The 15,764-nt window shown below is 41.1% G+C and overlaps 1 protein-coding gene across 1 annotated transcript; it reads left to right on the top strand.

Moving 5' to 3' along the window:
• The first annotated feature begins 1,239 nt into the window (after positions 1-1,239).
• On the top strand, positions 1,240-9,518 carry Rbm43 (RNA binding motif protein 43). Its single transcript, XM_042683518.1, has 4 exons — positions 1,240-1,363; positions 5,662-5,872; positions 6,880-6,968; positions 8,387-9,518. The coding sequence occupies exons 1-4, from the start codon at positions 1,361-1,363 to the stop codon at positions 9,179-9,181; spliced, it is 1,098 nt and encodes a 365-aa protein (XP_042539452.1). The 5' UTR covers positions 1,240-1,360; the 3' UTR covers positions 9,182-9,518.
• Positions 9,519-15,764: the final 6,246 nt, after the last annotated feature.

The raw sequence follows: 15,764 nt of genomic DNA, 5'->3' as shown, positions 1-15,764 counted from the left end.
TCTCTTTCACTAGATCTTATATACATAAAAATAGTATACGGAAACTTGCTAAAAAGTGTTAAAAATAAAGAAGGAAAGTGGAAACACAGGGGCTAAGAAAGAATCATGTGAGCTTTATCAGTGTATATTATATGCATGATGTAAATATCAAACAAAAGTTTTCTGTATAATTTATGGTAATAAAAATTTATAAAGGTGTGTGTGTGTGTGTGTGTGTGTGTGTGCGTGCTGGTCGTGCGCCTTGAACTCTGGGCCTGGGAGCTCACTGTTTCTAATCTTCTGTGCTTAAGTTTGGCTCTCTACTAGTTGAGCCATAGTTCTGTTTATGGCTTTTTGGTGGTTAATTGGAGGTAAGTGTCACATGAACTTTTTTTTTTTACCTGGGCTGGCTTTGAATCATGATCCTCAGATCTCAGCTGGGATTACAGACATGAATCACCAGTACCAGGCCAAAACAAAGAAACAGGACATCATTTTTAAAAAAGTGTTTTTCCGACACTTTGGTTGGAACTAATTCAACAAAATGAACACCAAGAAATGGACACAAATGTTTTTTATTTTACTTTTTGTGTTTTTATCCCCCTCTGCTTTCCCCTTTTGTCCTTGTTTTTGATTTCAGTACCTTTTGTCTTGTATGTACAAGTTTATCTGATTTAGAGAGGGGAAGGGGAAGCATGGAAATGGTGGGACAAAGGGCGAACCAATTTAGCAGTAAGTGTCACTACACCCTATGTTGAAAATGAACGGTACAACTTGGAGGGAGGGGAAGGGGGTTGGGAGGGGAAAACGGAGCAAATGAGGGAAAAGGTGACTGTTCAAAAGAAACATACTCAATTCCTGACTTACGGAACTCTAACCCCTCTGTACATCACATTTACAACAACAACAAGAACAACAAAAACAACAACAAAAGAGATTGAAGACGCTGGAATGCAGAGCGAGGTGAACACAGTGGCTCATCAGGAATTTCGCTAGTTGCTGGGGGAGGCTTGAAAGCACAATATAGGTCCTGACCTTTGGGGTTAAAATGTAGTGGATGGGAGATTTAATTTAATAGAAGCTCCTTAGTCTAGAAGAGGAGAATCCCCAAATTTACGCTGGGGAATCTTCCGGCCTTTTACCAACGTGCTTTCAAAAGTTGCAAAACTACCCTGGGGTGTGTGGATCGGCGCCGACAGCAGCCGTCCTAAACTGTGCTAAGCCGGGGCTCCCACCGAGGCCAGGCGCGGAGGGATCGAGGCCAGGCGCGGAGGGGCCGCCCCCCTCTCCTGGCTCCGTCTCCCGGGGAAGCAGGAAACGAGAAACGAAAGCAAAACCTGCCCACCCGGTCCTCCGCAGCGAAGGCGCCTTCCTCTTCGCCATGGCAAGTTGCGCTTGTTTTGTTTTTGGGGGTGTTTGAGGTGCAGGGGCCCTGCCCCTACTGACCACCACGGTTCCCTCCCCAAATAGCGTACGGTCGGGTGAGGTTGGCGGGATGCGGGCGGGGCGGGGCGGGGCCGGGCGGGGATGAGATGCGCAGACGGGCCCTGGGTCCTGGAAAGCCACGCGCCGGGAAATCCAAGCCGGGACGGGACTCGCTGCACCCGCCGCACGACAGACAATGCTTGCTCCCGAAACATGCATCTGGCGGTGCGCGACTGGTTCGACCCACTGGGGTCACCCCGCACCGAGCGCGCGCACCGCGCACCGCGCACCGCTCCCCCCGGCCCGCGGGGACCTACTCCGCGCTTTCGGGCAGGAGTCGCCTCGCAGGTCCCGTTAAGATTCAACTGTGGTCTTCCCACCGCTGGGGGTGGAGGTGAGGGTGGGGGAGGAAAGCGGACGGGCGACTTAGAAACGGAGGGCCACGGCTTTCTTTTGAACAGAACTAGTGGGGAGGAATCGGAACCGAGGACACAAGTTAGGAATGTGTCCTGTGAGCTCTCCTCCGGTGGGTTCTTCTGTCGTCTAAGTTTTATTTCTGCAGCGACACAAAGGGCTTTCTTATGTTTCCACCATCTGTGCTGGTCAGGAAGAACAGTTAGCAAATTCAAGATTAAGTCTCGTGTGTGTGTGTGTGTGTGTGTGTGTGTGTGTGTGTGTGTGTGTGCGCGCGCGCGCGCGCGCGCGCGCGCGCCCAACCTGTGGTTTGAAATCCTCAAGTGGTGAAATGCCAGTGCCAATGGGTAAAGCAAGATATGGTCAATGGGAGTAAGTGTATGGTTTTAGGAAAACAACTAACAACTGCACAGAGTGTGGGTTCGAATTAATTTCTCCTTAGTGTCTTGCTTTAGAGAATAAAAATTTTCTTGCTTCATACCTTTATTTGCTTTCAGACAAAATGGTCAATAGTCTCTTAGGATGTACAGTTGATACATCTTCCTGTCAATTTGCTGAAAATCCTATTTTTGTTTCAGAATCGACTTTCACAGATTGATTTCAGTAAAATGATGTGTGTTAGCCATACATCTCAAACATATGAAAGTTAAGGATGAATAGCAGCATACCATTAATAACTAATCAGATAATCTATAAAAATTAGTAAGTTCTTGCAAGCCTCTGTGTGTGTGTGTGTGTGTGTGTGTGTGTGTGTGTGTAACTAGGGTTTGAACTCAAGGCCTTATGCTTGCTTGGCAGGTGCTCCCTAACATGGGCACACTTGCAGCCCAGGCTCTTTGGTTTCAGTGATAAATTACATATTGACATGTGAATTAAGAACTATATTAATATTGATGGTAACACAGAAGTAGACTAAGATTTTCTGGATTTAAATTGATTGCAAGTTTTTCTTTGACAGCGATTCACAGCAAAAGGGAAGATCATTCATCAGCCAGTTATTCACTGAGGCTGGTGTGGCTGTCAGAGCTTTATCAAGATAAATCTAATGAAATAAAGATCCTGGAGAATCAGAAAAATGGCTTTGCTCATTCCTCCCCTCCCCCCCTTGAATGGGAGAATTCACTTGGGAAAATTACATTGTATTATTTGGAACTGGAAGGTGGGAGCTTTTAAGACTTATGTAGTTTTACTGTTTCACTCTGCAATCTAGACAAAATTATTTTCCTCCACTGAAAGTGTCTCCTGTAGCAAATATCCACCCAATTTGTATGTATGTTTGTTTTTTGACAGAGACATTGCCTTTGTTTTATGTCTGTATGAACCCAGATATTTTAATGCCCCCACCCCATTTTGTATTTGCTACAAACTTCTTTTTTCTTGCTACCTCTGCCTTATCAAATTCCATTTCAAGTCTTTAAGCCAGTTAATCCTGCTTCACAATCTGGAGTGGCATTTATTATAGTTTTAGGATTTTTCTTTTATTGTGGTCTTTGTCTTTTTCAAATTATGTGTTGGCCTGTTTCTCCAATAGGGCAGTAGCCCTCCCTCTTTCATGAATGCCAGGCTCTTTTGAAATGATTTATTTATGAGCCTGTCTCTTTTCACTTCTATGGATAGGACCCCAACCCTCATTATGAAGCCTGTTTGAGAGTCCCATGCATAATGAATATATTTTTGCTGGAGAGTTGGATTTCAGAACAAGGGATGTATACTTTCTTTTCAGTAGTACCCAGAATATTACCAGGCATAAAAAACATACTTAATTAATGCAATATTTGTTATTTGGTTAAATAATTAAAGATATATGTTCTAAGAAATTCTAGTGTACATTGTAATGAGTTTAAAAATACCATTTCACCAGTTAAGTACATTTTCAGTACTTTCTTTTATTAGCTATCAGCTGAATCACCAGAGAGATGATAAAAGAGAGCTGCATCATTTCCTGTTGAATTTTGCTATGATAAAGGAAGATAAATTCAGGGACATTCTCACTGCCTTGCTTTTCAAGTTTGATAATAGTACTGTAATATTAATTTAAATTTTTCTTTGAGTTATTTTTGTGACTGATAAAAATTTCATGTGTGGATATTGCATGATTTTCTGTAGGAAATTATTCTTCCTTTTATCTTTTTTTCCCCCCTCAAGTTCTGTTAGCTTTTCTTTATTCTTACATTGGCAGTTGAATACTATTTCCATTTTATTCTCTAGGCATTATTTAAGTCTTTGGTATTTTAAAAACTTAGCAAGTCTTTAAAACTCAAAAGTCAAAAATCAATAATATTCATGTAAACAGTAAATACCAGGCACAACAGTGTCTAATTATGTGCTCTAATTACTTTTTCTTGTTTTGGTCCAATGTCAGGTGTAAGTTTACTTTTCCACTTACAGGAAAATATGTTCAGCAGCTGGGACAAATGAACTTTTCTTTTTCTTTTGTATTCCATAATCTACTCAAAATCATGCCACAATTTAGTTTGCTTCTGATCTTAGGCTACCAGAAAAGTGTGGAGGATTTGCTCAGGGATGCTCAGGTGTTCAAATCAAAATTTCCCTAGAGAAGTAAAATGACCCTTAGTATCTTTCCATGAAGTTCTATGTCATCAACCTTCACTGTACTATGTTTATGTGAGCTCAAGCTTATGTGGGGTGTAGGCAGTCTTTCAAGTCCTGTTCCTCCTCCTCTTTCTCTTCCTCCTCCTCCTTCTGTTCCTGTTCCTTCTCTCTCTTCCTCCATTTCCTGTCTTTTCATTTCTAACAGTCTGGAGATGGTCATCATTTTCTGGCAACTCCCTTTTTTTTATTCTAGATTAATGGTTTCTCTCTCTTTTTTTTTTTTCCTTCCATACACTGCTGAATATTTTCAGTCTTCCAGAAATTGAAATCTGGAAATCTCCCATTCTGTTTGATTTTCTTATCTGGCTTTATATAACTTTTCATTTTAAGGGGCTTTGGGTTGGATAGGACTCTGTATGTGTGCTTAAGCTATCATCTTGTCACTCTCTGGGAGGTGGAGGTGGAGGTAGAGGCTTGTTCTAAGTTCAAAGTCCTCTTCCTCTGGATGGATGGACAGCCCAAAGCTCCTCTGTGGTCAGTTAATCATAACTTGGGTCCCAGGAGACTCCTCACTGTAAGTAAGACAGCTTCTGCCTGAACTTTGATGCAATTAGGCTGGACTAATTGTATAAGCATTAGAAAAGTGGAGAGGCCCACTACCTTAAATGGGTCAGGAGGCAAGTGGAAATGTTTAAATAGAAGCCCTTTAAGTGGATAATTCTAGAAAGTTTAAAGAGGATGGATCCAGAAAAAGATTTCATAGTTGGTGATCTGCACCTAGCCTGATGGCAGAATTGGCAGTATCATGTTCTCTTTGTGGTTGAGTTTCACTTCTGATACCATGCCACAAAGTGGGACTTACTTCACTGCAAGTAGTCTCTATGCTATTGCCGAGGATATCTATATGTATATATACATACATAACATATATATGTACATATACATACATATACAAGGAGATATATGTGTATACACATATACACACATATGTATATACATATACATATATACACACAATACATACATATATATCCACATGTATACATGCATGTATGTATGTATATATATATATATGTAAGTGCTTGAGCCACTTGAGCCAGTCCTCAGCACTTTTTAGTATCACCATGGCCAACTTTTTATTTCAGTTAAGGCTTCCCCATTCCTCACCCTCCTCAGGCTGACCTAGCTTCAGTCCTCCTGATTTCAGACTCCTGAGTAGCTAGGCAAGAAGCTAGTGCTTAATAAAGAGTATTATCTTTCTTGAAGAATAAATTACTGCTTTTCTTACAGGCATCAGCTTTGAGAATCAAGGAATTCACAGCTTCTGAAAGAACTATAGTAGTTGCTGGTCTTCCTGAGAACCTTGTTAGTAATCAATTGTTGGCCACATTTGTGAAGAGTCACTTCCAAGATATTAAGAACGAGGGTGGTGATGTTGAAGCTGTGATCTATCCAACAAGAACCAAAGGAGTTGCATATGTAATATTCAAAGAAAAAGAAGGTATTTCCAAATAAAAACTTTAGAGTCTGAGAAATAGTCTCTTCAATGAAATTAAAAGTTCATTTTGTTACGATGAGCCATGGGATTGGTAAAATTTAATGTAGCCTTAAAAATTTTATTCTCTCATGAATATGGAAGCAACCAGTATTGGATTAGTCCAAATGTACAAAAACGATAAAGCATTAGTTACTGGTGTGATAAAGTTGTTAATGACTGGCAAATTTTGAAAACTCTGTTTTAAATGTATTTTTGCATATATACCTTGGAACATAGGTATTGTAAAAAAGTTGTAAAGAACAGAAAAAAATGAAGCAAAGACCCACATAAATGATAAAAGGATATCATAAGCTACATAAACAACATGCCTTCTCCAGCCTTCTTATAGCTTAGTGGCTGTGGAATAGACTGCCAGGGAAAGACCCATCTTCACTGATATGTATTTCTGTTTGTATATTTTTACATTTAATATAGGAGTGCTATTTAGAAATATATAAGGAATAATAGAGGGACAACATTAATGGATGGGGCTGTTTTATTTTGGTCTGAGATCCTCTGATCTCAGGTAACCAAGTAGCTGGCATTACTGGTGTGCATTACCATGCCTGACTGGAAAACACTAGCGGTAGTAGTAGTGGTGGTGGTGGTGAGGTCTAAAGGTCACAGAAACTGAGATCATCCAGTAGATGGATATTGGTTAGCAAAGAAGTCTAGGACCTGAGTTTTGAGACCTGTCAGCATGTAGAGAATAGGAAGAGATGGAGGAATAGCAAGGAAGACTGAACAAGTCATCCAGGAAAAGGAAAACCTGGACAGTGAGAAATTCTGCTTAGCAGAGGTGAAGTCTCCAGAGAGGGGGATTTACTGTCAGGTTTTTGTTTTCTATTCATGTGTGTTTAGAAAACACCTGCATGTGCTCTTAAAAATATGATTAAGGACCTATTAACATAAGCATTGAACTATTAGTATACTGTGCCACAAACACTATTGATGCTAATGTTTCTACCTAGCTGCAGAGACTGTTGTGAGAAAAAAGGAACAGCGCCTAGGTAGGAAGGCCGGATATGCTCAAATCACAGTCCTTCATCTAAGTGAAAAGGTAAGGTGAGACTGGAAAGTGATGTTAGTCCTGAATCCCATTTCTTTGATGAAGTCTTTCCCATATAAGAGACACAAAACACTTAACCTATGATTGCTTCCTTCCCTTCCCTTCCCTTTGGTTTCCTGCCCTAATCTCCCCTCCCTTCCCCTCCTTTTCCCTTCCTTTTCCTTTTGTGCTTGCCTGGCAAGCATTCTACCACTTGAGCCATGCTGCCTGCTCTTTTTCTTTTTCTTTTTCTTTTTTTTTGTCGGTCGTGGGGCTTGAACTCTGGGCCTGGGCACTGTCCCTCAGCTCTTCAGCTCAAGGTGAGCGCTCTACCACTTGAGCTACAGCGCCACTTCCGGTTTTCTGGTGGTTTATTGGAGATAGGAGTCTCACGGTCTCTCCTGCCCGGGCTGGCTTTGAACCGCTATCCTCAGATCTCAGCCTCCTGAGTAGCTAGGATTACAGGCGTGAGCCACCAGCGCCCGGCTTCTTTTTATTTTTCAAATAGGGTCCGGTGCTTTCCCTTAGGACCAACCTTGGACCACAATCCTCCTATCTTTACCTCCTACATATCTGGGATTATAGGAATGCCCTAGTTTACCATTAGGGGGAAAAAAGCAAATCTCTTCACCTGATGCAATGTTAAAAGCCAAATTATCTTTTGGAATTAAAAAATTTTCCCCCTGTATTCTTTTTTTTTGGGGGGGTGGTCCACTTGTGGGTCCTGAAGTCTGGACCTGGGCGCTGTCCCTCAGCTCTTCAGCTCAAGGCTAGCACTCTACCACTTGAGCCACAGTGCCACTTCTGGCTTTTTTTTTTCTGCTTATGTGGCGCTGAGGAATTGAACCCAGGGCCTCATGCATGCAAGGCAAGCGCTCTACCACTGAGCCACCTTCCCAGCCCCCTCCTCCCCTATTCTGTTTGATATTTTTAAGGTGACTGTGAGCTTTTGTGCTGTCACTAATGAATGATGCATCATTCTGAAGGCTTATTTTGGGAGAAAGATTTAGGATGGACATTGAAAAGGAGCTTTGAATAGGCAGTAAAGATAGTAATAAGAGAAAAGAAGTTAAAATGCCAAGTATCGGTATATCCATTGTATTCAGTAAGAAGCTCAGGCATCTGCACTCTGAACTTCACATTGGAGCAGCCAGGCAGGGATGAGTACAAAAGAGCCTGTGTCTCTACAGACCTGGAGCAGTTTATGTCTACGGAGTCTGAGCAAGACTTGGTTTCAAAACAGCACTTTCTGTCACAAAATTCTTTGACCACCTTCATTTGGGGGTATAGGATGAATGACCATGACCCGTGTGGCCTCCTTTTAAAGGGATGCTCTGGGCTAATAACTGCTGTGGTGGCAGGAGGAAGGAGAGAAAAGTCATTTGTTTATGTTGTGTGCTGTTTTCATATTTCCCATTTTTTAATTACAGATTTTCAGCTCTATAAAGGCTCTCCTGGATCTCTCCATTTTTCAGGATCAGTTTGTACTAGAAAGGCTGGTCATGGATCTGGAAAAGGAAAACCCTACTTTATGCTTCAGTTCTTTGGAACGCAGTGGAAGGATCTACGTGGAAGGATCGCTTCTCGCGCTCAAGAAGCTCCATGAGTCTCTGCTAGCAAAAGCCCTTTCTCTTTTAGAAAGAAGTAGGAATTTCTCCAAGGCGGGGAGACAGTGGAATACTCAGAGCCCCCAGAAGCATCCCGAGGAAAATGCCAACTCGGTGGCCACACTCAAGACTCTCATTCCTATGTCTGCAGGAAACAGAGAAACACTCGTGCTGGACACAGATGTTTATCTTTACCTCAAACAGAAGTGTGAGCTTTATGAAAACACCCTGCGAAGATTTTGTATTCACATTCAGGAGAGGGTGAGTGGTGAGCTCACCACCATTCACCTAAGAGATGCCCAGGATGGGTCCAAGCCAGGCAGCGCCCAGCGAGGGAGGCAGCTCATCCGGGAGTTGACCCAGGACCTTCTCCTGGAGCTCCGAAAAGAGACTTTTATTTTGGAAGGAAAGACAAAGAGAGAGAGAAACGATCTTACACAGGCATGTAAACTACTATGTTCAAAGTACCCGAAGGTTCTGGTTAATGTATACAGCACACGCATTGACATTATAGGGTCATCTTCTGACACTTACCTGTTTAAAAAAGAGGTCGTGAGACAAACGGGGCATGTTCTGTCTGCGATGCCGAAATCAGATCTAAAAGACACTGGGATATGATCAATGAGACAGGATTCTAGACATGCGCACACAGTGAGACCAAAAGGGGTACTCTTAGGAGAGAAGCACAAAGGTGCAATGCCTAAATGCTCTTCATATTTATATAAAATAATGCACATTCTGAAACGAGCTCCAAGATATAGTTTTTTAGTTGTTGATGATTCTGTCTTCTTACCTTATGTATGGTGTATTCAAGTGTACATCTTCAGAAGGGTTGTGGAGAGGGTACAGAACTAGAGGGAAAAAGGGTAAAAAAGTGCAACATTAGAGCTCACTGGACACTGATGAAAGTAAACTATACTATAAGTGAAATATATATATATATATAGTTTTATATATGTATATATAGTTTATATATGTGTGTATATATATATATATATATATATATAGGTGGAGATGGGAGAGAAGGACGGAGAGCAAGGAAACAGAAGACACTGTAAGAAAGGAAATATACTCATTACCTGACTCACACAATTGTAATCCCTCAGTATGTAATCTCTATAACAATAAAGTAAATTAATAATAAAAAAAGAAAAAAGAGATCATGAGTTAATAGGGCAAATGGCGAGTTTGTGAAATTTCAGCCATAGTGACAATAATAGCTGCTTTCTGTATTGAGTAATGGCAGTAGTATTAGCTGATTTCATCCTAAGTGGCTATCTTCATTGTAATGATTGTTGTCTCTATGTTACAGAGGAGAAGCAAAGAGAACTTAGAGAAACTAAAGCTCTTACCCACAGTTAACCAGCTGACAAGGAATGAGGGTTTAATGTAATGTATCTGAAAACAAAGATACTATGTAAATAAAATTTATCTAAATAGTACTACCTAACAATGTTATTTAAATCTAATAATAGTATTTATCAAAATAAATAATATCTAAATAAAATGTCTTTTTTCTGTAACTCCAAATTATTAGAAAAAGTAACTTCATTGTAACAAGTGGGAACTTTGGATGATGATGATTATATTGAATGTTTACACAGTTTGCATTTACTCCATGTAAAATTAGAATGCTGGAAAAGAATCACCTGGAAAATCACTTTGATAATAGTATTTCTTTTTTGTGTGTGTGCCAGTACTTGAACTCAGGCCTGGGCGTTGTCTTTTAGTTTTTATCTTTAAGGCTGGTGCTCTTCCACTTGAGCCACATCTCTACTTCCAGCTTTTTTGCTGGTTAATTTGAGATAAGAGTCTTATGACTTTTGGGGGGGGGTGGAGCTAGCATTGAACTTTAATTCTCAGATCTCAGCCTCCTGAACAACTATGAGTACAGGCATGCGCCATCAGTCCCTGGCATAGAAACGTTTCTAACGTAGGTAATATTCCTAAACTAAAGTCCAGTGTATAAAGCTGCTGGACACATGACTATTTTTGTTGCTACTTATTTAGCTTATGTGGTTACAGTATATTAAGTATTCTTTCTTCTGTTGTAATTATGAGAAAACTTGGAAGAAATCTGTAAGATTGCTCTTGAAGGTGCTTCTCGGTTTATATGGCGTTACATTCAGATAAGCTTTGCAAACTGAAAATCCTGTGAGTCAGAAATGCACCTCCTACCTGTGACTTACTGGGTTTCCTGGCTCAGCCACACAGCACACTGGACATTTCCCTGTACCATCACCAGGCTGGCTGGGAACTGGTGCTTACTTTCAATGCTAAGCATTGGTGGAGTGTCATTGTACATCATTAGCCTGGGAAACAAAGTCCAAATGCAAAGTACAATTTCTACTGAGCGGGTACTGCTCGTTTACCATAGTAAAAAAAAAGTGTAGAAAATTGGCATTAAGAGTTTCAGCACATGAATTATGGACAAACACATTCACTCCATAACATTCTACTCCTGATCCTGATTCCTGTCTTCATTGACACACCAGAAACCCTAGACATTTTTTTTTTCTTCCTGTTTTGGGTTGTATTTGGGTTTGAACTCAGAGCTTAATGCTTGCTAGGCAATGCTCTACCATTTGAGATATACCCTCTTCCTTTTTACTTTTAGGTTATTTTAAAATAGGATCTTACACTTTGCACAGAGCTGTCCTGGACTGTGTTTCATCTATTTATGGCCTTCATGTATTTGGGACTATATCTGTGTACCACTATGTCTGACTTATTTGTTGAGTTGGAGGTCTCACTAATTTTTTTTTCCTGAGTTGACCTTGAGTTGGGGTCTTCTTGATCTCTGTCTCCAAGATAGCTGGAATTATAAATACAAGCACCATCCCCAGCCCGAATTCATATATCTTAACTCATTTTAGCATCAATTCCAAAGGAATCTAAAATTCAAAATCAGGTACATGTTAGTCTATGGCAAAATCCATCTCTATCTATGAAAATTTGAAACCAAGGGAGTTTTGAGTGTTCAAAATAGAATGGTGGGAAAAGAATAGAATGGACATTCCCATTCTTCAAGGGAAACAGGCGTTAAGGAAGAAGCTATGGGTTCAGAGCATCACCTTGCAAAGTACATAAGACCTTAAGGCTTGAAAGACTCAGTCCAATGTTTTGCTCTCTCTGGAGGGGCTCACCAGAGCCCCCAGATATAAGCTGTCACTGGAGAGCAAATCTGCCAGTGATGGTGTGGGGTTTCCCACCTTCAGAAGACAGAGCAATACATTTCTATTGTTTATAAGCCACCTACTCAAGTTTTGTTCTAGCAGCCTGCACTGACAGAGACAGGGCAGAGAGTGTGGTCATATAGCCACCAAGCAAGGAACAACCAAGGGCAGCTGGGATGCCCCAGGGGTTGCAAGAGGCAAGGAAAGAGATTTCCCTGCAGCCTTCAAGAAGAACATGGCCTGGGGCTGGGAAGGGGCTCAGTGGTAGAGTGCTTGCCTTGTATGCATGAGCACCACATAAGCAGAAGAAGCCGAAAGTGGTACTATGGCTCAAGTGGTAGAGCGCTAGCCTTGAGCTGAAGAGCTGAGGGACAGCACCCAGACCCAGAGTTCAGGGCCCCACGACCGACAAAAAAATAAATAAATAAAAATGAAGAGCATGGCCATCCTGACACATTGATTGTAGATTTCTGGTGTCCAGAACTGTGACAAAGCAAATTTCTGTTGCTTTAAGTCACTGAGTTTTTGGTAAGTTTTTCCCAGCAGCCCGGAAACTCATAGATCTGGCTTTCTTGGAAAAATCCTTAGGACCTCCATGCTTGCAGATGGTTTTGGGTGTGGGCCTCTGGTGTTCATCACCCTTCTCCTTGAGGGCAGGAAGTTTTCTTTTATTTCATCCATTCCCAGTTTGTGACAGAGTTCTTAGGCCTATGGAAACATTCCACAAACACTTACGAAATCTATGAACATTGTTCATAATCTTTTCGAATGTACAACAGAGCTTTGCATTTAATAAGAATTTAGTAACTATGTGTCCATGGGTGCAGGAACTTGGTGTCTTTTGGTGCTGAGTTGTCTTCCTCTTCAACACCATAATATTCATTTCTTACTCTTAACAGAACGTGTGCATTTCTACTTGCATTTGTTTTGCAAATGTGGGAAATTGTCTCTGGCAAGACAAACTCAAGTAACATGAGTATCCTTCTCTTATATTCCTATCAGGCAAACTGGCCCATAATTGTTCCTGGCACACAGGGTCAGACACAAGGCATATTCCTTGCGCTTGCCTGAAGTGCTTTTCTCCATTTACCTGTCTGTTGCCTAGGTTTTCCAGTGGGGTCCAAAATCCCTGTAATTTAATTTGAAAATGGTGAAAGTTTTTTTCTTGGTCCATCTATTCTGGTATCTGTTTTTTGTCAGCTGTAAGGAATTCTCAGTATCTATTAATTCCTGACTTATTACAACATTTTAATCAGTAAAAAATAGTAGGGAGCTTGTAGAAGTGTGTTAGGAGTGTTCTGCCGTCAACATTGCCAGTAATGCGGACAAGAGCAATAGGGGAAGGATATGCTGCCTTTTGAGTTTCATGAAACTCAAGATCGGAGGAAACTAGCCTAAGAAGCATTTTACTGGTTTGGATGTTACCAAGGCCATATGCACTCATTGCCTGTCTTATGAAATGAAAATTCTGTACAACACCTTCATAATAATAAAATTATATTTAGAAGAAGGAATAGGGATGGATGGGAAGAAGGATACAAAATTGTATACCATATTTTTTCAAACTTTTTTTTTATAACAAATATATTTTCTTTTTTTATTTCTTTTTTTTTATTGTGAACATACTGTACAGAGGGGTTACAATTACATGGGCAAGGTAATGAGTACATTTCTTATCAAGCATTGCAGCCTCCTCCTTTGTTTCCCCTTCACATCCCTTCCCAGTCTCCCTTCGCCCCCCTCCCCCCGTCCTCCCCCCCCCCCCCCCCACCAAGGTTGTAAAGTTCGTTTTCGACATGACAACTTGTACTTCTCATTGTTGATACGGGTCCACCTGTATCCTTAAATGACTTGTTTTTCCCCTTTTTGTCTTCTTCCAAAGTTTTTTTTTTTTTTTCCTTTAAGTGGAGGAGGACAGAATCAGAGGGAAGCAGGGGAAAACATACAACAGAGGGGCCCAGCAGCTACACTAGACATTGATGAAAATGAACTAAGTAACTCAAGGGGAGCGATGGGAGGGAGGGAATGAGAAGGAAGGAGGGAACAGCTAACACCAAACAAAAGGAAAGAAATGTACATATCACCCCATGTGGAAGAAATAGTTGGATTGTCAAGGCTCATAGAATTCACAAACTTTATAGACCAGGATAATGACAATTTGCCTTGTGAATGTTAAAATGTGTTTGTGACTTGGACTAAGAATCAGTATCTCCCAATACTGTGAAATTTGTGGAATTTATGTAATCACTTAATTTCAATAAAAATTATAAAAAAAAACAATGGAGTAGGAGCATGGTTCAAATGGTTGATCACCAGCTGTGAGCAAGAAAGCTGAGCCAATGGTGTGAGAACCTGAACTCAAGCCCTGAGACTGGCAAAAATTAAGTAAGTAAATGTTTAAAAATAAGAGATTTTATAAGAGGAATAAGTAGGAAATTATATTGAGAGGGTATATTTACAGAGGTTGAGGGAAACAACGCATTTCTGATGACACTAATTCATGGTGTAGGTGTCGATAGTTTGGTAAACATGCTTACTCTTCTTCCTTGCCCCCACCAGCCACCTCTTAGAGTAAAAACTGCACATCCTACCTACTTTGCTAAGCATTTAGGAGTCTGTCTTCACACCATCCCTTGTATTTATTTATTCCTTTTCATTTTCTAGGCCATCTCTATTTAGCTTATATGTTTGTTACTGCAATATTCTTTTCACTGATCTGCTTGCCTTGACTCTCCTACCCATGTCCTCAATTCATTCTGTACATCACTAGAAAATTAATGTAGGTCTGGGAAGGTGGCTCAGTAGTAGAGCGCTTGCCTTGCATGCATGAGGCCCTGGGTTCGATTTCTCAGCACCACATTGGCAGGAAAAACCGGAAATGGTGCTATGGTTCAAATGGTAGAGCGCTAGCCTTGAGCTGAAGAGATCAGGGACAGCGCCCAGGCTCAGAGTTAAGGCCCCATGACTGAAAAAAAAAAAAAAGAAAGAAAAAAAAAGAAAATAAAAAAAGAAAATTAATGTATCTGAAACAAATAATGGTAGTAGGGGAGGATTAAGCTGACTGGCTAGTATTCATTATCTTACCCTAAAATTTCATTGCAACATATTTATTCTTACATTTTTTTCTTTTTTTTTTTGTGTCCAGTCATGGGGCCTGAACTCTGGGCCTGGGTGCTGTCCCTCAGCTCTTCAGCTCAAGGCTAGCGCTCTACCACTTGAGCCACAGCGCCACTTCTGGCTTTTTTCTTTTTTTGCTTATGTGGTGCTGAGGAATCGAAGCCAGGGCCTCATGCATGCAAGGCAAGCACTCTACCACTGAGCCACCTTCCCAGCCCCTACGTATTTTTCTTATCCACCCCGGCATGTGTTTTCTTTATGCTTATGAAAGATGTAGAATTTCATCCTGTGTTAGCTGGTATATTCTGGTTTATTGATCATTTACTTTTTTTTTTTTTTTGGTCCGGTCGTGGGGCTTGAACTCTGGGCCCGGGCGCTGTCCCTCAGCTCTTCAGCTCAAGGCTAGTGCTCTACCACTTGAGCCACAGCGCCACTTCCGGCTTTTTCCTTTTTGCTTATGTGGTGCTGAGGAATCGAACCCAGGGCCTCAGGCATGCAAGGCAAGCACTCTACCACTGAGCCACCTTCCCAGCCCTGATCATTTACTTTTAACTTGGCAGTACTTGAGTTTGAACTCAGGGCCTGAGCTCTACTACTGAGCCATACCTCTAGTCTTGGTGTGATTTTTATTGTCTATGTTCAGATGTGAATTTTTATTCCCCCCCAAGCTTATAAGCGTTGCTTCCTTAGTGGCTGCTCTATGAGTCAGGACACTGTCGATGTGGTAGACACATGGGGTAGGAATGGAGAACAGGACATTGTAGCTTTGTAGGTTTGAGATTCAGTTTTAGCAACGTGATTTACTTACTGGCTGTGACTTTGGGCCTTCGGTTTTCACATGTACAAGATGGGGGGTAAAAGCTATGACCGCCTAAGAATTTGTAATAATAAGATGAAGTCTTTAGGTT

The sequence above is a fragment of the Dipodomys spectabilis genome, unplaced genomic scaffold (genome assembly GCF_019054845.1).
Source record: "Dipodomys spectabilis isolate Male_0828 unplaced genomic scaffold, ASM1905484v1 ptg000081l, whole genome shotgun sequence".
Lineage (NCBI taxonomy): Eukaryota > Metazoa > Chordata > Mammalia > Rodentia > Heteromyidae > Dipodomys > Dipodomys spectabilis.
The sequence above is the reverse complement of the archived record's forward strand: the minus strand, read 5'-3'. Positions and strand labels throughout refer to the sequence as shown.

Coding starts and splice junctions, on each gene's coding strand:
- Rbm43 (XM_042683518.1), top strand. Junction 5,873..6,879: donor AATATTCAAAGAAAAAGAAG/GTATTTCCAAAT, acceptor GTTTCTACCTAG/CTGCAGAGACTGTTGTGAGA. Junction 6,969..8,386: donor TCCTTCATCTAAGTGAAAAG/GTAAGGTGAGAC, acceptor TTTTAATTACAG/ATTTTCAGCTCTATAAAGGC.